General features: G+C 32.8%; 1 protein-coding gene across 5 annotated transcripts; it reads right to left on the reverse strand.

Annotated features, from left to right (window-relative positions):
• Window positions 1–8: 8 nt before the first annotated feature.
• LOC128156169 (probable methyltransferase-like protein 24) lies at window positions 9–21,850 on the reverse strand. Of its 5 annotated transcripts, XM_052818202.1 has the most exons (9): window positions 21,669–21,850; window positions 17,937–18,064; window positions 11,393–11,464; window positions 5,976–6,139; window positions 4,969–5,215; window positions 3,943–4,062; window positions 3,232–3,303; window positions 1,593–1,764; window positions 9–310 (listed from the first exon to the last, which is right to left on the reverse strand). In XM_052818202.1, the coding sequence occupies exons 1-9, from the start codon at window positions 21,669–21,671 to the stop codon at window positions 20–22; spliced, it is 1,269 nt and encodes a 422-aa protein (XP_052674162.1). In that variant the 5' UTR covers window positions 21,672–21,850; the 3' UTR covers window positions 9–19. The 5 variants fall into 5 exon arrangements, with proteins under 5 accessions (XP_052674162.1, XP_052674163.1, XP_052674166.1 ...); XM_052818203.1 differs by lacking the exon at window positions 11,393–11,464 and having other exon boundaries at window positions 21,669–21,848; XM_052818206.1 differs by lacking the exons at window positions 11,393–11,464; window positions 17,937–18,064 and having other exon boundaries at window positions 5,976–6,082; window positions 21,669–21,841.
• Between the last annotated feature and the right edge of the window lie 3,747 nt (window positions 21,851–25,597).

A 25,597-nucleotide genomic window follows, 5' to 3' on the forward strand; every position in this document is an offset into this window, starting at 1 on the left:
CAACACAATCACAGTTTTGTCAGCTTTGAAATTTAATGTTTACATAACAAACATCAGCTTGAATGTTGAATTTTTTGGGAGTATGATTTAATGGGTGTATGCCGGTGAAATATTTGTAAAAACCGGTCTCTTTTAGTCTTTTATAGGTTTTAAGTAAATCTGGATATCTGGCTTTATCCGGCCAGTCTGGGAAAATATGATACTCCAGGGAGAAATGTCTGATTCTGGAGGTGATTCCATTTTTTAGTAAATAATCAATCACAGACCATTCGTGTCCCTCTACGTCTATCTTCAAGTAGTCCAGCACTCTCTGGAACGTTATCAATAAACATGTTAATGTAAATATATTCGTGTACATAATATATCAATTATGATTTAATTGATTTAAAAAAAAAAAACCCATTAAAATGAAAAAATAACAAATTTTTAAAAAATAAATAAATTAGATAATATATATTTCATTTCGATTTTGTAAAGAAAAATCATTAACACAAATGAAAAGAAAAATATGTAAAAACATTCTGCAAGTGTTATAACATTCCAAACGTAGTCCATGCACCACCAAATCCTGCATATTGTCAGAATAATGACTACAATATCAGAAACCGTGGCATGTCATCTCCCTACTAGTTTTACAATAAAATTTTCTTTTGATTCTTTTATATTGAGATGGTGCCGAGATTTAATAAACAATACTGGTAATTTCATGTGTACTAATGTGTTCTGTACAGAGATGGTATATATATGACTCGGTCGCTTCGCTTCCTCCGTTTCTCTCTAATTGCTAGAAGTTTACTTACAAATATTTTCTAAATTATGATGTTAACATTCAGTGTATATTTCCCCTTATGTTTGCATTGTAAATCTGCGACGTTTAATTTCCTGTGAAAACTCTTAACCAATCTATACGCCATGAGCACAAATATAAACGCCATCACGCGTTTTGAGTACATTTATTATTGTACAAAATTAAATGAAACGTTCAAACTCACATAACCAAATTTAATATGTACTTATGAAAAATAATCATTTAATGATATCTACTCGTTAATAAAACGATTTTCTCTACAAGGTTTCTGGAAATATGTTTAGTCGCGGACGCGAACTAGATACCAGTAACATGTTGATATGGCTGTTCCATGTATGTTTCATATCCCTGACTAAAAGAATATATAATGGCTTTAAAGCAACGATTCACAATAACGTCATACAAATAAACACCAATATGAATGTCTATATAAATATTGAACGCTTATTTTTGGATCTCGTCGGTCCTATAACACACCAAGCGGTGAAGACAAATTGGTATTCAATTCGTCTGCACAGCCTTGGTGTGTTATACATGTAAGACCTACGAGATCCAAAAATAACCATTCATTAATTAGGCTAAATGTACACTTAAGCAATTTCAAAAGTTAGACACTAATTGACTATTACCAAAAATCGTCACAAACTACGTGCATACGACCCTTGACCATCTCCCTGGGTTTTTTTTAAATTGGGAATTAAAACGACGGACTCCAAACCATTGTCTGAGTCGTTGTTTAGAGCTATACACGAGCTTCCGTCCAATTATGAACCTCCAGACTTACGTTTTTGTGACCTAGCATTTCCATGATGCTGAGGAGGTCCATCATGGTCCAGCTCTGATCCTGTATGACGTAGATATCGTGACGTGGATTAAAGTCCTTGATCACGCTGGTGCTGAGTCCAATAGGATGGAATACTACACTTGTATTTCTCACGTGCTCAGGCATATCCATGCTGAAAAATAATAAAGCATTTAAATCTACTTATTCTAAATCAAAAATCAAGTCATGTTTCCATAATCACAGATGATGTGCTTTTGTTATTATAAGTATTCACAAGACTCATAAAGCTTGAAGCGTATTATATAAGGTATGACCCTTTTTTATCTGAAAATTGTAGGTCGTGGAGATGTCCTCTTATTATCTTGATAAGACATTTTATCAATTTAAAAAAATCAACGTAAATTTACGTAAGGAAGTTGTTTTAGTTGACTCATTTTGAATATTGGGACCTCTGAATCTCACTTATGATTGATAGATTGACACTAAACTTTTGGGTTACTATTAGAAATGCCTTTCTAGAACATTAATTTAAAAACGGAAAATAAATTTTGAACAAAATAGTGATCATGCCCTTTAGAAATATTATGACCCAGTTAAAGTACAACATAGGGATCCCATTTATAATGGGGTCAATATATTCATGCGTGATTGTTCTGCAAAGATACATGTAGTACATGTACGTTAAAGTGTTAGAATTCAAAGATTTAAAAACTAAATAAATTGTTATAAATAGTTTTAAATTCTTTAAATTATAAAGTTTTAATGTCAAAAAAAAGAAAGATATAAAACCGAAACGAAACTTTTAACATTCTATTGTAATATGCAAATATTCGAAAATCACGTCAAAAGAGCAATTAATATTTAAGATCTGTGCATAATGTACGTCGATGGCCTATTACATTCAGTTGGGAATGTGTCATCAAATAAACATTTATTAAACATTAAATATGATTCACAGAAGAAAAATGGCAGAATGGATATTTATTATTTACAGATGTAAGACTGGAATCATCTGAAAAATACACCAAAAAAGCCAATATGTTTTCAATTTAAAATATACATTTAATTTGGAGAAAGAGGGGGGCTCCTTGTTGAATTAGTATTAAATTTGTGATAAATAAAAGTTTCACAAGACTTCTGAACACTCTCTATGTCTCTCTATCTCTCTTTCTCTCTTTCTGTGCATATTAATACGCATAAATTAATGATTGTGACAAAATAGCTTTATAGTGTCATTGCGAAATTAGTTCGATAGAGTGAATCTTTCCAGAATAGTTGACACAAAGCCGTTACCGATCGATGTGGTCGTAACAGGACAAATTGTTGCCTTTGGTCGACTAAACTACAACATGTGCACATTACCAAACGTAACATATAATCAGCCTATTTTCCCACCATCTAACGCAATTACTTCTATATATACACTCACTTTCGTCTTCAGGGCCAATTTGAATGATAAACATTTTTCACTTAAGTGTCAGAGTTACGCATTTCTAAATTTTGTCATTGTTTTTTTCAGCTTATTTTTAGGCTGTAAGAGTGTATATATACTTGTTGGTAGGAAGTAGGCACATAATGCAAAAGAGGAATGTTTTTAGGACTTACAAGTGTTGGTATGGACAATTGATTGCGTACTTACCTTGGATCGAAAGAATGCACTTCACAGCCAAGTTTTGCCATGGCGTCATCAAAGCTAAAGTCATTGCCTATGCTGTAATAGAATTTAAACGATTCAAGTTCCGTGTCCTTTATAATTTTGTTCCAACATTTATTTCTTATCAAGGAAATGGTAGTCCCTGCTAAAACATTAACAGAGATATTTTATACTTATATGTTTATTATTATTGTCTATATGCTCTCAAATACAAAGGAATAATCAACAGTTAATATTATAATAATATGAGAAGCATATTGCAAAGGAATACTTTAAACCATATTATGATCATACTGATTGCCCTAAAAAAAAATATTCACAGATTTATATACATGTACATTTTTTATACCCCCAAAATTTCTTAAAACCAGGATTTGAATTTAACCATATATATGTAAATACTCCTTAATCGAAAATATTCCATATTTTTTTCTTTGAGACACTTGCAAGCATTAACATCTCTGCCTTGTTTGTCTACTTAGTTTGTCATTTCATCGGTCTTTGCAAGAGCTATTTAAAGAATTTGTTGTTTGTCTTGCTTTTAACTCAAAGAAGATTCCACTCATCCTCTTAACTGAATAAGTTTATAAACAAAGCGTGTTCTGAGTCATCCAATTATCAAATTAAGTACCAGTACTTAATTCTCATTAGTACCTTACTAGACTGAAGTACTTTATTCCCATGTCTTTCACTTACCCAAATGAGTATACGAGACATGGCTCCTTTACTTTATAAGGCTCGTCTTGGCACAAAAACCAGTTTCCCACCGACTTTTGTTTTCTGCACCGTAAATCTTTAGGTCTTTTTTTAAAATCTCTGAAATTGAAAGCTTCAAAACTGAAAATAGTCCTTTTTTTAAAACTTACGAGAGAACAAAAAAGAGTACAATATTTCGAAATTTGAGAACGTATTCCATACTTTGAGACAGACTAGTTTAGTCTCTCTTTTAAAAGCATGTAATATATACTGTTCGAAATCTTTATAAGGTACACGTTTTAATTAAAAACTTTTTTATTCTAAGGTAAGACGACACGTTCCTCAATTTTAGATAACTTTTTCCAGGAATTTGTTAATGGTTTACTACTATTTTGACAAGCTTTCTTGCAAAAAATTACCTTACCAGGCATTTCTGCAAAATACTAGAGTATGCAATATCCTATATAATCTTCTTGAAAATACACTTGAATTGCTGATATAAAAATAAATACATCTACAGCACAGCAAAATTCACTATATTAGAACAATATCTCCGCCACGGCGGGGCTTTGAACTCATGACCTCTAGAACCTATACGCTTTTGGCAGTGAGCGGCCACGGTTCTCACCACTCGACCATCTAGACATATAACCAAATCCAAGTAAATTTTGATCATTTTTAAAGTAATTAGAAAATTAATATTTTTATTGGAACTCTTTATTACGAGGAGATACAAAAAAGATTTTTGAGGAACGTGTCGTCTGACTTTAAATAACTTAACCATGTTATGAATGAAAATCGATTATAACATTTTACTATTCATTTTTCTTTAATTTGTAATGGAGAAATTAAATATGCAAATACAAAGGAAGATAAATAGATTTATTTTGAAGCCAATTGACTTTTTTTTTTTAAAGTATTCAAAGTAGATATAATAGTCGAACAGTACACAATAATGGTAGATTTTTTTCCATAACACATTGTGGTTTTTGAGCACCTAATATAATAAATACCCAATGCACGAACATTTCTAAAAATGCGGCGGCTTTCCACCAATCAGATTGTAGCACTCTTTTCGGTTGTTTGTAAGTTGGCATTTCGGCCAATATTGTCCAATCAGCGATATCTACTGGCTGAAGCTTTTCTTGCAATGGTCTCTTTTTGCTTTTTGTAAAATTGTATTTTTTAACTTTTTCAGGAATAAGTTCGATTTTCGGTGGAGACTGTGTTGTTTTCGGCGTAAATAGCACCACATTGATTTTGTTTCCACTTTCTACAATAAAATACAAAGGTGGTTGTTTTGTAAATTATCAAATTTTATCGATATTTTAACTCTCAATTTGATTTTGAAGTGTTGTTGATCAACATCCTAGACTAAATACAGCCTGAAATTACTAAATGCATCACAAATATAAAATTCCCTTGCATTCAAATGGATTTTATTTTCTTTTGTTTAACATTAGATGTATTTATAGTTTAAATTTAATTCAAAAAATCTTTTCTTTATCTGGAAGAACATGTATAGACTCGTCTAACAAACTTCCTTTAAAGGGGCATGGTCACGATTTTGGTGAAAAATTATTTTTCCGATTTTAATATTTACAATGCTTCAGAAAGGCATATTTAAAAGGCAACCGAAATTTGAGTGTCATTTGTTGAGTTATAAGCGAGTTACAGAGCTTGAAATTCTTCGTTATGTAAACAAAGCGTTTTGTTTACATTTTGAACGTTGAAGTAAAAATTTCAGTTTTAAACCTTAAACGAATGTGTTAAAGGTAATAAATAAATAAAAGATAGACAAATAAGCTGGAAAAAGATTTTTTTTACTGTAATATTGAACCTATGTAAACAAAAACAGGGCACGAGCCTTGTTTACATGACAAAGAATTGTGAGCCCTGTACCTTACTTATTACTCTACGAATGACTCTCAAATTTAATTTGATCATTAAAAATGCATTTCTAAAGCATTGTAAATGATAAAAACATAGAAATAAGAGTTGACCAAAATCGTGACCATGCCCCTTTAACTTACCCTGCTCTACCATTTTGGGACCGGCCATTTGGAATAAGCCACCTTTGTAGAACAATAATATGGATATCCCCAGCAGGGAGACGATTATCAGCACGCGTCTATTCATTCTGTTTGAAATGTATGTGAGATTAAAGATGGCGCGAGAATATGTCTTCAGGTAAGGCCTATCAAAAAATAAAATCAAGAAAAATATAGCGCTTGTCTCAAACTTTCATAATATTAGAAAGACGGCGCGAGAATGTGTCTTCAGGTAAGGCCCATCGAAAAATTAAATGAAGAAAAATAAAGCCTTTTTCTCAAAATCTTAGAATTAAACATTATAATATTAGAATCGAAATCACTACACCTTGAAATTGTAGCTCTTCTATACAATTCAAAAATATTAAATATCTCAACAACAACAAAAACCTTTAATCACAAACTGATATTGTTGTATCATCTGCATGTTAAAAAATCAGTTCTATCGGAAAAAGAAATATTTATACCCTTGAAATAAGTATTTCATTTAATTGCACAAATTTGAGGTTCTGAGCAGTATTCAAATAAAGCAGATATTGGACAACCTGTCTTACCGAGTTTATGATTGGAATTTTTTTGTAAGATGGCCATTACCTATAACACTGCTATAAATACCTCTATAAAATATTTTCACCCATTTTCTTAAATAATCTTCTATACCTAATACTTTTAACACCGATAAGAAATTTTCATGAAGAACTCTATCAGATAATTTTCAAAATGTAACCTTTCATTTCATCTATATCTGTCATATCTCTTATACTTGCTAACGTCTCTGCAATATCTTTTCCAACAATACAAAATGTCTGTCCATCAGAAAATATATTTGGTAAAACATGCCCCAGTCCATTTGACATCATTCTTGCAATAATTTTGTAAACAACATTTAATAGACTAACTAATTAGTCTTCAGGTATTTAAGAATCTTTTATCACCTTCCTTTTTGTTACAATACAAGCACCCATTTTCATAGAAGGTGACAATGTTTTTTCTTTTTATTTCTAAACTGGACAATACATTTTTAAACTGTGGTAAAAAAAAAAGTTAAAAAAATTCAAGAGTCAAACTATCAGAACCAGGAATTTTATTGCTGCCAATTTCTTTAATAGCTTGTTCTAATTCTTTAACATCAATATTTTCATCACACATGTCAACATCACTTTTACATGTATCAAGTTTTGTATTGACTAAAGACAACAACCAATTTTTACTTTCATATTCTAGAGTTTAACATGAATACAACTTGAAATAAAAATGATATTGCATTCTTAAATAGTCTGCAGTTCTCTAAACTTCACCTTTTTCATCTAAAACAATTCTTTTATTTTTTCATTCTTGTCTGCTTTTTTCTAAATTCAAGAAATATTTAGTACACTTATCTGATTTATTCGCTTACTGTGCCTTAGACCTTCGTAAGACACCTGAACATTTTTCATTTTTATATTCACATAAATCAGTTATATTTTTTCATATGTTTCGATGTTTATACAATTACCATCATCAATACTTTGTGACAATCTTTGTAAAAGGGTTTCAACTCTATAATACTCCTAGTTTCTTTCTCTAGATCTATTTTGACTATACCTTTTGCAGATTTGTGCCAGTTTTTTATCTAATACTTTAAATTATCCCATTAGACTAAAATTGATTGTTCAAATAATATACATTTCTTATCTTTTTCATTACTTGTCCCCATATATCAACCACATCCTGCTTACTTATTATTTCTGCCAAACGCTTTATCCTGATATACTGAGTGTTAATTATCTGTTCTCCGATCCACACATGCTTCCCTCAATATCCCCATATGATGTGTTTCCCCTTTACGTGCCTCTTCGCCAATTACATTGAATTTGTTTTTAATTCTTCGTCCGAATTGTTTTGATGAATAATATCTTCTCAGATGCATCTGGCATTCAAACAATTGCGTTCTCTTCTAACTGATATTGAACAGATTTTGGACACGCTCATAATATTAATTATCGTCGGATAGCGACGATGTCAGAGTATCATAATATATCATCATAATTCTAATGGATTGCAGTAAAAAAATAAAAACTTGGGGGTGTTTTTCGATTTGATTAAGTAATGTTTCCTAGGGCATGTTTATACGGCAAATCTCCAAGAGATACAAATTATGGTGTCTGTGTTATTGATAGAACAATCAAAGATCAATATTGTCCGACACCTGGGCCCAAGTCCAAGTTTTAAGCTCATTTATTTCACTTAAATATGTATTATGTATTATGTTACATGATATAAAGAAAAGTAATATATATATATATATATATATATATATATATATATATATATATATATATATATATATATATATATATATATATATATATATATCCACACACACACAAGGATATAGAAAAGGTAGGATTATTTACAATAAGAAATACTTGTACACTCCAAAGTGATAATCAAGGGGCGCTGACCAAATCCAAATCAGGAACGTACCTTAAAAGTGTACATATTTTTTGAAGAGTTGCGGGATTTGATGGTCACATAAGTAATCTAAATTTTAATGTATTAGGGTTCCTAAGATAATGGCTGTCAATTAAATAGCTTTTTCCTTAGTGAAAGTAAAGCATTACATTCCAAAATACAGTGATATTCATCGCCATTCTGATTGGCTTCACACAAGTTACATTTCTCATCAAGCTTGATATGTTCTTCCGTTTGCCAGCTTCTATTGGGAGATGGCAATGTGAGTTTAATATAAGATATATATACAAAAAATAACTCCAATGTTGAACAAACTGGTGCTTTAAATTTTGTTTAACAATACTATCAGCCATTTAACATCAATAGTGTTTTGCTGGTGCCATATATATAGGATAGACCACTTTGTCCAAAATATCTTTAATACAGGATAACCAATTTTTATTCACCCCCCCCCCCCCGGGTGATTTATAAAAAAAACATTTTTTTGTTTATTTATTGTATTGCGTAGAGTTAACTTGGTGAGAGTTACCTATACTGTTATATATTCATTGACGTTTATTGTGTACGAATGCACGTGTGTGTCTTAGTTTTTCGCCGTACAACTATACAATGTCCTGGTAGAAATGCATTATACAGTCTGTGTCACCGTGCCGTTAAGTTTACAACATATCATTTCCTTAATTAAAGACACGATTATATGCTTCCACGCGTAATCACTGATGCGCATAAATTTTATAATTCGTTTTTTTTTTAAAAGAAAATGTTAATTACATTAAAGTGTGACGTCTTAATTAACAAGCACTCGGGACAATTTCAAGAAGGGAAGTTAAAAATTCGCAGATGAATTGACAGAATACTGTACGTTGTCATTGTAGAAAAAATTAAGATCCATTTACACAAAACATTGTCTGTGGTCAGCATTATAGAGTACATGTTTATAAAAGTAACAAATATTCGCCCCACCACCCCGTCCTTGCCTTAACGTTAACAAAAATAAACTTAAAGAAAAAAGTAAAATTTATAAAAAGGCCATGGATAATGCTGTAAAAACATACAATACTGGTATAACCCGTAAACTTCTGCAATTGCGATCAACAAATACAAAAGATTTTTGGAATATCCTGAACTCCTCAAAAAGGGATTCTAAGAGCCCGGTAAATATCAAAGATATGTTTGATTTCTTTAAAAATATCAATGAAGGTAGTCTGTCCGCTGATAGCGATACTCTTCACGAACCTCAGGTAGATGGAAGCTCTAACGAATTACTGAACTGCGAAATTAATGAGTCGGAAATAACCAACGCTGTAAAGAAACTCAAAAATGGTAAAGCTCCCGGCTATGATAATATTGTTAATGAGCATATTGCCTTTACTTTAAATACATTCCTACCAATTTATAAGTTGTTTTTTAATGCTGTATTTGATAGTGGGCTAGTACCAGAGGAATGGCTAGTTGGTATTATTAAACCTATTTATAAGAACAAGGGTGATCCCACTTCTCCTGAAAACTACCGACCCATTACGTTACTAAGCTGTTTGGGTAAATTATTTACGTCCATTTTAATTAGAATTGTATTCGGAAGAGACAGAACTGATCCATAATAACCAAGCGGGTTTCAGATAAGGTTTTTCTACTTTAGACCACATTCTTACTTTACAATTTTTATCCAATACGTTGATGAAATGTAAGAAAAAACTGTTCTGTGCTTTTATAGATTTCAAACAGGCGTTTGACACAGTTTGGAGAAATGGTTTATGGTGCAAGCTCTTAAATTATGGTATTAATGGTAAATGTTTTAAATATATTACAAATATGTATAAAGGTATTAAATCACTCATCAAGATGAATGGCACGGTATCCGACTTTTTTTCTTGTAATGTTGGAGTCCGCCAAGGTGAAAATTTGTCTCCATTTTTGTTTTTATTGTACATAAATGATTTAGAAAATTATCTTGTTGAAAAAAATATTGCTGGTCTGCAAAGTTTTACCACATCAATAGAAAATGAATTATGTATATATATAAAACTGCTTGTACTTCTTTATGCAGACGATACTGTTATCTTGGCGGAATCTGGCGATGATTTGCAGAACGCACTGAATGAGTTTGAATGTTATTGTAAAGAGTGGAAATTAAATGTTAATATAGATAAAACAAAAGTATTAATTTTTTCCAAAGGACGAATGTGTAAAAGAGTTTTTTATTTTAACGATAGAGTTTTAGAAATTGTTAAAGAATTTAAGTACCTTGGCATTATATTCTCAAGAACTGGCTCTTTTTTAAAAGCCAAAAAACATTTATGTGACCAAGCCCAAAAAGCAATGTATGGTGTCATTAGAAAAATTAGACAATTTAATCTACCAGTTACATGTCAGTTAGAACTCTTTAATAAAATGGTTGTACCTGTATTGCTGTATGGTTGCGAAGTATGGGGTTTTGAAAAACTTGATAGTATTGAACGTGTTCACCTAAAGTTTTTAAAGCACATTTTATGTTTAAAAAGTAGTACTCCAAACTATATGGTTTACGGAGAAACAGGTCGTTTTCCTTTATCTGTAATTGTATTTACTAGAATGGTATCATACTGGTGTAAATTAATTTCTCATACTATTACTAGCATTATAAATATATTATACCGGTACTTGTTGAATCAGACTGAAAATACAACCAGTACTAACCCTTGAATTGATTGTATTCGTCATGTTTTTAACTCATGTGGTTTATCAAATGTTTGGCATAGTCAGTTTTTAAATATTGTTAACCAAAAATGGGTTTCAGCGGCAGTTAAACAGAGATTACAAGATCAATTTATTCAAAAGTGGCATGCTGATATAAATAATTCATCAAAAGGGGTAATAAATAAAAATTTTAAAACAAATTTTGGATATGAAAAATATTTAGATATTTTACCCCTGAAATACAGAAAAATTCTTGGTAAATTTCGTACTTCAAATCACCATCTACCAGTTGAACTGGGAAGATGGGAGGGTATTCCATTAAATGAAAGATGTTGTCCTCTCTGTAATACAAAACGTATAGCCGATGAATTTCATTATATTTTAGAATGTGATGCAATATCACAAGTCCGGAACAAGTTTATAGACAAAAAATTTTCAGCTAGACCTAATGTGTTAAAATTTTCGTATCTTATGACAACATGTAACATGAAATTGCTGAGAAAATTGTGTATTTTTATAACAAAGATATACGAGGTAGTCTGTCCTCCATGAGTTTCACTTTGTATAACTTTTCCTAACTCTATAACCTTTATATTAATATATGTTTACCTCTGACCAATTTATATGTATATTTTAATGTTATTTTTGTCCTCATGTTCCATGTGCTTGAAATGGTTTTGAGCGAATAAATGAACTTGAACTTGAACTTGGACCTTTTCCTGTCCGATATCTCGAAAGAATAAACGTCAATTAATCAATTAATTGGGACAGAGATTACCATTTAACAAAATCTATGAAAAAAAAACTGTTCATAAATATAGCGATTACTTTGACGGTGTAATATAAAAAAAACATCGCCCGCACCATAACGAAAAATGAATTATTTTTTATTTACCTGCATCTTTCTGTCGCTCACAATGTTGTTACCTGCTAATTTAACATTCCGTATGTGGACAAACGACAATCACTGCACTGATTAACAATACGACAACGTAAAGGTCTCCGTGCCTTTGTGTATACTTCTACTACTACTAGTTCGCGATGGAGTTGTACGGGCAGCCAGTGATTTATGACGTCCCGCGCACGACCGAGATTCGGTTTTCTTATCATATACGACAACTTAGTATCAATAATGACAAAGAACAAGTATTCATTACAGACGTGTAAGCTCATTGTGAAATCAAAGACTCGTGACGTTTTAATTTTTTTCTCTTAAAAAAAATCCTTGTACTAAAATGATATATTTTTTTTTATTTAGAGAAAAGTTAAGAACGTCTGGTGCCTGTGGGTGAATGAACTTATTAAGTATTTTTTCTGCATTTGGTGGATAATTACAAATGACATTGCATGTCTTGGTTGTTTGTATTTGGTTGGACTTTTTTTTTACTGTTCACGAAACAAAAATTCGAGATTGGTTTTACTTCTTCCAAAACATATATACGAGGGTTCCAGTGACAGGCGCATATCCAATGTTTATTTTTTCAGCGGGGTGGGATCAGTCGAAATAAAATTAATGTTACATTGAAATAAATCTTCACTTTTTACGAATATTGTTTGCATTTTTTATAAATATACACAAAATATTGTTCATAAGGAGCTGCCGGTATATTCTGAAATTGTTATTTTATCTATTCCAGTTCTTAAAAAAAATCAGAACTTGCACTGAACTCTTTAAAACATTTTTTCTTCAACGTGGGCAGGTGTAGGTAGAGATTTACTTTTTAGAGTTGCACAATAATAAAAAAAAAAGAGGAATCGGCAAATAACAGGGACAAATTATTAACTTATGCTCAGAAAACTAAAGATACTTTGCCGTCAGTTGTTCGAGAGGGAGAGACACAGGGGCCAAGCCCGTTTTAACATTAATTTCAATGTAACTATGGTAAATATAGTTACATTGAAATTAATGTTAAAACGGGCTTGGTCCCTGTGGGGAGAGAGAAAAAAAACCTGAATTCGTTGGGGTTAAATTTAGCACCTAATTCTGTTACACGCGCATGTACACGTACATGTACAAATAAATAAATAACCTTTTGTTCTTGCATTGTGCATATGTGCAAGAGCGTTTGCAGAAAATTAATCATTGATGTAACATGAAAGTCAAAATATTTCTGTCTGGACAGATCAATTTAATGCATAAACCGACAAGGATGGGTGTAGGTTTTGCAGTATACCTTTTTTTCTAAAAATAGATTAACACACCGGAGTATTCGAAGCCCCCAGGGTGTAGAGAGACTGATACAGTGTATATTCATATCAAATCGAGTCTAGGAACCTTTTAAGCTCCAAAAGTGCATTGTAGGAACTCCGGATTGTTTATGCCCGATTTTTATAGGTTACACGATCAGAATTACGCATGATTGCGTATTCAGATATACAAGTTTACATATCTGGATATTTCAACACGATTACCCTCCATACCAAAATCGCTCATCTGGGCGGTAATGGTCGACTGAATTAATTTTAGATAAGTCAGAAAAAATACTATCGGGTATTCATTTTATATTCGTAAAAGAATTTTCTTAATTGCTGCAGGCAATGAAAAGTTGCAATTTTCAGCGCACTAGAAATTGCGTTGGTTTTTGATTGATTAATCTTATTTTTGAGCAAATTATGTACAATGTAGCGCTAGCTAGCGAATTTTTTATGCGCCGTAAATTGTAACTTAACACGTACGGAACTGTAGCTCCCAGGCCCTCCATTCAAGTTTTTCAGACTGGGAGGCTGGGAACTACACACCTGCAGGTAGTTTTTTTTCTATGACCACAAAGAATTATGATATGGAATATTCATACTTCCAATTCAATGAAAATTTCACGAATCATATGCTACATTTTCTATAGAAGAAAATAATTGTAATAAATCGAATTTTTTTTTATATGCAATCACTTACACCGGAAATGGTGTTGGCCTGTGCACACAGTAAAGGATGACGCAACATAAACTACTTCTTTGAAAAATGAGATGATTGAACCTGTTATTCACTAAAAGCATATAGTGTGTTCAAATTATATGTTAATTAAAAGCAAAAATGATGTATCTATAAAATATATGAATACAAGATACTAGTAGTTAGAGATTTTATAATTGGATAATTGCTTTTTACGGTTTTTAAAACGGTCTAAGACACAATTTTGAATCAAAATTTTATTTTCAATGTTTAAAATGGTTTCCTTGCCCATTTTGAATGATTGACCACAATTTGTTTGTTAGAAGTAAAGGTTATAAGACAGATACATAGGTAAGAATTCGTTGTTATGTAAACAAAGCTCGAGTCTTATACATGTATTTGTTTACAAATTCTGTACTAAATTAAGTAATAACCATTACTTTGACAAAATGACAAATAAGGTAAACTGTCTCAACGTGTTCATGAATAGTATAATCAACAGAAGACAGCAGCATTTGATTGAAATTTCTACCAATAAAACACATATGTAAACAATAACAAGGTTCAAGCTTTGTTTACAAAACAAAGAATTTCAAACTATATGTCTTGCTTATGATTTGAGCTGCAAATTTGAAAAAGCATTAGAATTACCCATATTAACCATTCTTAGCATCAACAAGAGACCCATGGGCCACATCGCACAGGTACTAGTACATGTATGATAAAATCAACTTAATGGATCCATAATACAAACTATTTGGACAATGTAGTAAAATGCATGTAGATCCCAGTATATGTGTACGCAAAAATTGAGGCCGAAAGGGTCGGTGACGAGCGTAGCGCCGAAGGGGGTAGGTGCATGAGTGGGTCGCAAAGGGATGGGGGTAGGGGACCTCCAAAATTACCACTTCTGAAAGCAGACACTTTTTTAGTTTTAACAAATTTGTTATGTATTTTTTTAGGGACTATCATGTAAATTTGAAATATTTTATTTCCTGTTCTCAGTCTATTCATTTCGTAATTATAATCAAATAGAATCTGTTTTTCGTTAATGAAATTTAAGAGAAATCGTTCATTCACCGTATCCATAACCTACTCTGCATGTATTCTGTAAACAAAACCAACAACCGTACGCCACGGTTGTAGCGCACCAATTTTGCAGTTATATTGGGCAAAATATATTTTTTATAGTATATTTAAGCATTGAATGCTTATTTTTGGATGTCGTCGGTCCTATGACACACCAAGCGGCGCAGACAAATTGAATACCGCGCGTGGATTAGCAAAGTGTATTCATAGAAAATTGAACGTCGCAGATGTCCAATGCAAACACAAGGGGAAATATACACTGACTGTAAATATAAGACTATTATTTTTTTTTCGTTTCGGTTATCCCATAAATTGTCTTTTGAACTGTGTGATTTTGTAGCTACACAGATGGGATGTAATTGAATATCTTGCTCTGTTCTTCAGAGAAAATGTGTATTCTTCTATAAATCTGGGTACAAGTAGTTTATCAAAAGGTATTGGGAGAGAAGCAGCTTGACAGTTGAGAGTTGGTGGGTTTAATATGGATCAAGACTGAACATTATGTTGTCATCTTCAAGATATTATAATATTTTCTGTAATTTAATTTTTTCATAACTTGAAATTTGGCGAGTTCACTCTGACCAAAAAAAAAAAAAACTTTGATAAAAAAAAAAGTTGATAGTCATTTCAGATATGACTCCATTGCGCTACGGCCGTGCACGTATAGTGTACATCTATATCAACTTCTTTTTCATAATTGATACGCCACATACACATGATTTCACCCCTTTAATCGAAAAAAAATATTCTATTTTATTGCACACAGGCATGACGTTAAAATCAATAGAACAGACCACATGGTATGAATTGTTTAGAAAGTTGCATTTTCATAAATTTCAGTAAAATCGCAAAAGTAAACGTTTTAACTTACCTATCGAATATATATATATATTTTGCTAAGAGATTTAGGTTTTTTGTGAAAAAAAACCCTTCAAATTCAGCTTTCCGTGGATTAGAGTTAACACTTTCGCACATAGGTGCTTGAGGACAGGATCGACCCCCCCCCCCACCCCCACCCCCCACCCCCCACCCCCGCCCCAATATATAGACCCAAGGGACTTTATTTTTCTTTTTCATTAAATTATCCTTTTATGACATATTTTTAATCTAATCTATTCATCCATTGCCCAAAATTACATAAAACAAACATTTTTGAAAAAAAATCAGTTCCTCTGTACATATAATACAAGAGGGTTGCTAACTTCGTCCATCTAGAACCAACGGAAATAAGGGTTTATCGCAAGGAAGATAACTCGTAACATAATTTTTTTTTTCTCTTTTATGTCTTCCATTGTAATACACTCAGTATGAGTGCCTTCTTTTAGATTTTCCAGTTCCCAAGACGATAAAAAAGTGTTCGCGGCTTGATTAGAATTCATACTTCTTATGAATTGTACTTTTTTCCAGTTTGCCATCAAATTTCATAAATTTCTCGAAGTTGTCTTCCTTGCGATAAAACCTTGCTTCCGTTGGTTCTAGATGGATCGGTTCTTTAAAAGACTTGCAACTTGTCACTGAAACTTGTCCTATTTACCTAATAAATGTATTTACACGGGCATGGCATGCAGATATTCAGCAAAGGGAATTATCGGGCTACGACATGAGGTCACCGTTTTTACTGGTAGATGTAGTTTGATGGTACATTTCAACAAATATTCATCGGCAGGGCCTCTCGACTGGCAGACGAAGTTAGCAACCTTCTTGTATTACATATATGTAGAGGGTCTGATTTTTTAAAAGTATTTGTTTTAGGTAATTTGGGGCAATGAATGTATAAATTAGATTAGAAATATGTCATAAAAGGATAATTTAATAAAAAAAATAAATAAAAAAGTCCCGGGGGTCTTTAATCTTGGTGGGGTCGATCCTGTCCTCAAGCACCTGTGCTTTCGCAATGCAGTCGCATGTTTACTGTTATATTAATTGACGCTTTTTTTTTGCTTCTAAAAAGAATCTGATGGCTTCTCTGTAAATGAACCGGGAAGTCAGAGTTAAAGTCAGCTTTGTTTTAGATTTAAATCTACACAGATTTAAGATTTGCTTTACAAAATTATATGTAGGAATTCGCCTTTTTGCCTTAATGGACGCTACGCCACTGGGGTTTAGATTTTGGTCTAACGACCCATTCAATAATTCGAAAAAGGTATTACTAGTTATTTATTTCATGTATAAGAACAAGTTTACAGACGGACAAGCAGACGGACGACAACAGACAAAATGTGATCTGAAAACTCACTTCAGCTTTCAGCTCAGGTGAGCTAAAAATGAAAAAAAGAGCAACATGCTAACACAACGGGTAAAATCTTCGCAAATTTTACAAAAGAATTCCCCTTCAGATATTGTAAAAACTATCACTGAGTCAGTAATGTTCAGAGGTCAATGGTCCAACAAAATCAAGTCCCTTGGGTAGTTTTATTACATTTGCACCCACCCAACCCAGATGTGAACCCCTCTTTCCCCCTCACAAAATATAACAATGTAGCATCGTGCCATCGTGGTGGTGGGGAATTCTACATGTAGGCTATTGTAATATCATGGCATAAAAAGACTAAGAATTGTTACAGTTTTATTTAAAAGATTTGAAGATGTTTAAATACATGTACATATAAACACTTGGAATATTAAATATTTTTCATCTTTGGTTTTTAAGGATTGGTATTTTAATGTTTAAAAAAAACAGGTATTGTATGTATTACTTTTAAGGCCAAATTGCCGTGCCTTATTTAAAAGAAAAAATTATAATTTAATACTTATTTTGTAACAAATTTTCAGTTAAACAATACATGAAAAAATATGTTTATATATTGACAACATACAACGATAAAACGACTTACATGGAGGCTAGATGTATTCCCACTATTGCATTTTTTTCGGGCCTTTCCGATAAGCCCGTTGTTTTTCCGGTTGTCGGAAATTCCCGAGAAGTTGCAATTTCAGACGGACGAAAAGTGAATTGAAAGTTCTGAATAAAAAGCAAAATAGTGCACGTGTACATTGCCAACTATTTTGTTAAATTCAATCACTGAGTTGTGATTGCGACATTTCTATATTTAAATTACCAGTAATATTTATCTTTTAAGCTTCTTTGGCAATTACTAAAGACGAATAGTATTTGTTTATAGAGTACCTTATTCTTGGTGTCTCTGACTTCCATGCATGCAAATGACTTTCATGTATGTATACATAATATGTACACGTGCATCTTTTTAAAAAAACTTTTCTGTTGGTTAAAATATATCATATTAAAACTGTCATGTTGTTTCAGCAATTACTCTTTCCTTGGTATGCATGTATTGTTAACATAATCGTTCAATGGTGTGCGATAAAGTGGTAACTAGGGATGTTTTGCCGAGTAAAACTTTTTGGTTTTGTTTTTTTAATGATGAGCATTTGTTATAATTATCATTTTTATGAGAAAATAGTCGGTAGATATAAAAATATATCGAAAATTATCTTCGTATGAATATGCATATAGACCTAAAATTCATCAGGTTTCAGGACACATATTTTACATTCACTAAGTTTTTTCTCCACTACACCCCTGCGAACGTGTTCGGAATGTTTTCTTTATCGTTGCTAAGCATGTAATAAATCTAGAGTTGTTCGAATGAAAGTTCACGAGACTTCACCGAGATTTGTTCAGTTCCTGTGAAATTTCGAGCGGAAGTATAAGTGTTTGGATAATATTCTCAAAATACGTAAGTACTGGTCGATCATATCCTACTTGGATTTATGCTAAAACATCAACATCTTTTAAGATGTATGTCCTATTTCACCATCTAGCGGTTTTTTAAATTAAACGATGATATTCAGAACAGAGATATCGTTCGTTTAAACCACGTGAAGAGTGGTTGATAATATAAACATTGGGTTGCTTAATAAAATCATAGCCATGTTTGATGCTTGTGGTGTGCAATACCATGTTGTTTTTTTTTAAATAATGGGTGAATGTTTTGTATAAAAACTTAGTGTATCGAGCCATTTTCAAGGAACATTCTGCATAAAATAGTAGTCTGTTTCACTACTGATGTTATTAGTAGGTCAGGCGCGGATCGAAAATTAATTCTTAGGAGGGGTCTCTACTATGCATGTTAATTGTCGCAACAGAATAAAAACCTTTTTTTGTATTGTTACATTTATTTCTAGAACACATTTTATCCAGCAGTTAATAAAGATAAAGTTTAAAATCAATAAACCTCTAGAATTCATATTTGACTACAAGTACCTAGATTCTCTAAAATAGACCATAAACACGAGGCACGATTTTTACTGCGAAACTGAAAGGGTAAAAAAAAACCACGTGATCTAAAATTTAAATGACAATAACATTCGCAGAGGTGACTAGGTCTATAAAGAATCACTCATCTGTTTCATATTGCCATGTTGACGACCGACTCAGCCAAAGGTTTGCCGTCAATAACTATTCGGAAGTTTGACGTTAGTCCGTGCAGTCACTGTACCTAAAGTTTAGAATAATCATCGTATATCAAACTTTTAAATGATTGTGCTAGTAATAACTACATGTATGTGATATCGATGATGAAGTTTGACATTCATTTAACAAATTTATTTTTAAATAAATAATTTAATGAATTACACGTAGCTATAATTAGCAAATACCTGCGTTTCCCAACAAGCATATTGTAAATTAGTGCCTTTAGATCTATGACGGAGTTCTTAATCTCATCGCTAATATCTGTCATCGTTTTAAAGTCTCAATCTACTCTGATTTCTGTTTTTAATGGTTTTCAGAGTGTTGTTCTAAAACCTTTTTGTGGTTGAGTATTTCGTTTTTGTTAGTTTTAGAAGTCTGCTTGACTGAATCAAAAATGTTACCGAAAGCCTTTGCACTGGATTCTTATTCACTTGGAAATGTTTTCACCTGTTTCACTTCTGTATCTAGAGATGTGTAACGTCCTTCAAGGCTGGTAATGGCGCCTTTAGTAGAGTTTTGTGATAAATTTAGCCTTTCTATTTCTGTGAGTTTTCATTCCAGGGAATCATTTTTAAGTTCAATGTTTGAGAGTTTTGTTTTCATCTTAATAAGTAGCGAGAGTAAAGAAGCCATTGTTATTGCATGATCGTCAGCTACCTCGTATGTTACTGAGTGACTCCGCCAGTATAATTTCGAGGTTTCACTTTCCGACATTTTAGACAATTCACGATTTCAGAAAAATAAGCAACTGGACATTGAGTACTGGGCTCATTCACAAAAACATATACCAAAAAAAAAACCCCAAAAAACAGTCAAAAGTCAGTCTAAACGAGACACACTACACAGGTCCTCCTTATCGTTGATTACAGGTGAGTCGAACTCACTATATCAGTCACAGACCGTTCACAAATTTTTTTTTTTAGAATTAAGTTATTATTTCTACGAGGTGTAACACCCCCCCCCCCCCCCCAATCACACAGTCTTATGTTCTTGAAGAGTGGTATGATCAGTTTCTAGAACAGAAAATGATTAAAACTGTCGAAAAAATATCAAAAACCTTACAATTCACCGGAGCTCACTTGTAAGGCGACTTACCGGCTCGCTGACCTCTGACCCCTCTGACTTACTAATTAAAGATGTTTTAAAATAACGAGATACAAGCTTGCTCTCTGTGACAACGCTTGCGTTATCTTGTTTCACATCATGATTTTGTCTACTATTTTGCAATATGATTTACGTTAAAACACACACAAAATTACCAATTAAAAAAAAATACCAATTTAAAAAGGGGAAAACGAAATAACAATTCTGTATGTTCTTCACAAAGGTAACTGATACAGAAAACAAAATACATCAACTTAATCATAAATTATTTTACGCATTGCACAGAAGAAATCAGTATAATTATAATTAATGAAAAATAAAATCTCAGAAGGAAAACGAAGTGTCAGCTGGTTTTAAATTCTCTCTGATTCCATTCCCTCTTAAAAAGGCGGATGTTATTGGTCACGTTTTTACCCCCTACTCCTCGGGCGACTTAGCGAGCAATTAACAAACAGAAAGTAAATATACAGTGGAAAGAAAGTTACAAGTGTGTACGTTATCCTATAAAATCCCGCAGAGAACATTAGCAGCAGTCAAGAATCATTAAATCAAATGCTGCAAACGTAATGCCATGCATGAAAGAGTAATAGATTACGTAAAACCAAGCGTAGAATGTGGAAACGTAATCTGAAATTTATAAACATGTCATGAGCGTATACAAAGCACATACTATTAGGTTAAGTTTGACTCAGGGCGGCATGCAACAAGAGGCATATTGTTTATATCTTATGATTTTAAGCTGTGCTTTTAAGTTTCCGAATTAAAATATTATTTAAAGAACAAAGCAAAATAATGATGTCGCCTTATATTTACTATATATTTAGTACACGTCTCTCGATCATTGCCATGCTGACCCACACACGAAACTTCCAACACACAACCCCACAGCTACTCCAACCCTCACCCCATAGACCCTACCCCATCGACGCAAGGGGATGGGGATAGAGATACGTGAAGGGATCGAAGAAGAGGATAAATAATTGCGATCCCCTAGAATAATAAAAATGGCAAGTCTAAGATAACTTACCATTATTTGGTATAGAGATTCCAGTCGTTCATTCTCCCTGTATCACTGACTACTCCAAGCTGCAGATATTTTTAGACGCAACGTACTACCTAGGCGATGCTGTCTAGATAATTAACGATAGACATTGTATAGCGAGCGGATCCATAGTTTTCACAAGAAAATGACTGGAAAAATCGATCAACTTCAGATTCGATTGGATTCAATAGGATTAGTTTTTATGGATTACAGCCCTTTTTTATTTATGTATTTAAATGCCATGCACAGGGGATTTTCAGACATTCTATAAAACCTTGCCATGTGTTGATTTATTCGAGCTGGGTTTGGCTTACCACTTTTTTTTGGCCCTCACTTTTTCGCATGACCTCAGTTTTTATGGTCTAAAATTTGGCAGGGCCCGACATTTACATGTTAAAAAAATGGGTTTTTTTGGCTTGCATTTTTTAAGAGGAAGTATGATACCCCTAAACATATAAAAATGGACCCTTTTTATACAATGAATTATGTGAAAATCTATCTTGTGTTAGTTAGATCATGTTAAATATAGGGGGTTGAGAAGAGGGAGCAAATTAATTAGAACGTTACCCACTTTTTCATTGGCTGGTTTAAAGTTCTGCGCCAATCAAATATCTCTCTTTTGTTTTCGGCCGTTGTCGTATAATTAAAGGTCCGCTCCGTAAAAGGGTCCGGCCGGACCTTTAATGTTAACATTTAATTATAAACAATTTATAATCCCCCGTAGAATAATGACCGGGGGCCATTTTTCGACGTATAATAATGACCCCCCTTGCTGTAGAATAATTGGATTTTTCTGAAGAAAAAAGACCCGGGGTCATTTTTCTTCATGTTAAACGTGAAGAAAAATGACCCCGTAAAAAATGACCCCCGCTGTAAACAAGAATAAAAATTGGTTATCCAGTATCCCGACAAGGTATCTGACTTTGAAATTACTGGAATTTTCACTTTGTTCAGTTGATTTTGAAGTTATAAACACCGAACTTGTAAAGAAATATATGTATGTATATGTATATAGTTTTTCATATTTTATAGCAAACACACACACAGACACACTTACATTGCCACAAATTGATTGTTCAATTCAGTTACGTCTCTTCTATCGTCGACATATGGCGGGAAATAACTCTGCACTTGTGTAGAAATAATTGATTCTTTACCATGAATAATTCTTAAACCACATATTATATAGCTTTATTATCTAAAGACGATATTTCATTTACAAAATGTATGCACAGCTTCCTTAACTTTATATATCGCGATTTTACAATTGCATCGGCAACAAATTGCCAGGTCTGCACAAGTGTGTTTAGAAATCTGTGCAGGTGGTGCTACTGTTGCGAAGTCATTCAGTAATTAAAAAAGAAAACAATGAAAAATAAAGAACAAGGGACGTTGTTGGCCGAAATTTGCCGTGTTTCAAATATGCACGGCACAAAACATTTTAAAAAGCCTTGAATTTATCAAATCCAATAGTATATAACTTATATATGTGACTTAAACATATATATATCATGAAATTTATGCTAAAAACTGTTCCATTTTTAGCAAGACGTCGAAATGTTAAACGCGACGCCATGCATATTTACGCGAGAAGTAGGTCTACCTGTGTTGTAAAAACATACCGGTATCTGTGCATGAGTTTCGGGCTTGTGAACCGCAGATAACTAGTTTAAATTTGCATGCGTTTTATTTATTTCAATTTCATTGATCTTTTGAAATTATAAGTGTTTAAATACAAAATTGTATATATTTTCGCCTATTTGACTCACATGTATATACTTCTGATGCATTATGCTACTTTTGCATCTTCTTTTTTTTCTAATAAAGAAAATTTCTGTTGATTTGAGACACTATTCCAAGGTGTAGTGAGTCAGTCACATGTACATGTAAATACAAGTACCGTGATTACGGCTTCCATTGGTTTTTCGCTAAATGAAAAATTGACAATTATAACCAACCGTGGACCATCTCAAAAATCCATAAAACGAAATACAAAATTATAATTTCAAAGCAGAGCAACACGGACCTCCAAATAGATAGAGGTAGGATCAGGTGCCTAGGAGGAGTGAGCATACTCTGCTGACCGGTCACACCCGCCGTGTGCTCTTTGTCGTAATCGGGAAAAATCGGAAAAGTCCGTAGACAATTTGGTGATTAATTATGGTCTAACAATTAGTATGAAAAACGTCAGTCAGCATGCGACCCAGCGGAGGATTGTATTTGCTGACAAGGTCGTTGTATCGACCATAGAACTTACGAAAAGATGACTTCAGGCGAGACTATTGATAGTCCTGTTTTATCAACTTGTTTGTCAGTAGCTTGCTTTGTTTTATCAACTTCTTTGTCAGTAGCTTGCTTCCTCTTCGTCGTACAGGATGCAAAAAAAATTTCATAATCTTTCTGATAACAAGTCTTAATTTTAAATGCATGAACAATGAACTCGAAGAAGGTAAGGGAAAAGGAGGAGGGGGTCCTCGACTCTCTGCAAGCAATTTCAGTTTAAAAATATCATTAGATGAAAAAGAAATGGAAATGGGAATGGCTGGACTGGACTTGAAAGATGTTAAAAACATTTTACACGTGTAGTTTTCTGCTTAAACAACGTAGAATATAAACAAATCAACTTTCACACATAGAGCGTGTAAGAATCATATTATACATTAAAAACACTCTAAAATACTTTATTGTAAAACATATTTCTATTTTCTTCGGACTTGAAAAACTTCATCACGGAAAGAGCACGTGGTGCTGCTCGCGGGCTGATTTGATTGACAGGTGTAGTACGTGGACTGAAACTGCTTTGTTGGATTCTATTACAATTTGCACAACTTTAAACGATAACATATTATTTAGTGAATTACAAATGAAATCTCTCTCTCTCTCTCTCTCTCTCTCTCTCTCTCTCTCTCTCTCTCTCTCTCTCTCTCTCTCTCTCTCTCTCTTTGTTCAAATAAATGATGTCTGGACAAAACATTTAAAGTGTCCGATAAAGATGAAGTCAAAAATTTTAAGATAAGATCACGGAAGAAACTCTATCTAAATGTTTAAATCGTCTGATAAGGAGGAAGTCGAAAATTTTAAGATAAGACCACGGAAGGAACTATATCTAAATGTTTAAAATGTCTAATAAAGATGATGTCGTAAATTTTTAGACAAGATCATGGAAGGAACTCTATCTAAATGTTAAAATGTCTGATAAAGATGAAGTTAAAAACCTTAAGACAAGATCATGGAAGGAAGTTTAGCTAAACGTTTAAAGTGTCTTATGAAGATTAAGTCAAAAACTTTAAGACAAAATCACGGAAGGAACTTTATATACCGATCCACTGATTCTACGATTCCTCTATAATCAAAGTACTGAAAGTACTGATAGACGGAGGCACCATTTCGGAGGAGATTAATCTAACCAAAATATTGAAGTACTGAAGGGAGTTAATTTTATCGATTATTATTTATCTTAAAATCAACGACATGTAATAATCGCATGACAAGTAATTTCTTATTCGTATTTAAATTACGCACATCTTTATTATAAGAATTTTCGGGCTTTTCCGACAATTTTAAGAATTCCGGGGAAAAAACCCCACATGAATCATGTTGTGCAATATTTAAAGACTGAATTAACGCCATCAAAGTATGTATCAGTAATGGAAATATTTCTGGAAAATTGTATGGATCCAAGCAATATTTAACTCAGTCTAGTCTCGTTTAGACAGACACTCTATTGTCTCCGTTAATCTTCTACTAGCAAGAGAGACTCTCTGCTCGTCGGAGATTTACGGAGACAGCCGAGCGTCTGGTTAAACGAGAATACCGCGTTCATTGTGACAGTGTACATGTCGTATGTTTTGAATTCACCAGAGAGAGGGAGAGAGAGAAAGAGAGAGAGAGAGAGAGAGAGAGAGAGAGAGAGA

Source organism: Crassostrea angulata, chromosome 7, assembly GCF_025612915.1.
Source record: "Crassostrea angulata isolate pt1a10 chromosome 7, ASM2561291v2, whole genome shotgun sequence".
NCBI classification, from domain to species: Eukaryota; Metazoa; Mollusca; class Bivalvia; order Ostreida; family Ostreidae; genus Magallana; species Magallana angulata.

Coding starts and splice junctions, on each gene's coding strand:
- LOC128156169 (XM_052818202.1), bottom strand. Junction 11,465..17,936: donor GGAATACATCTAGCCTCCAT/GTAAGTCGTTTT, acceptor TTTGTATTACAG/AGAGGACAACATCTTTCATT. Junction 311..1,592: donor AAATGCTAGGTCACAAAAAC/GTAAGTCTGGAG, acceptor ATAACGTTCCAG/AGAGTGCTGGACTACTTGAA.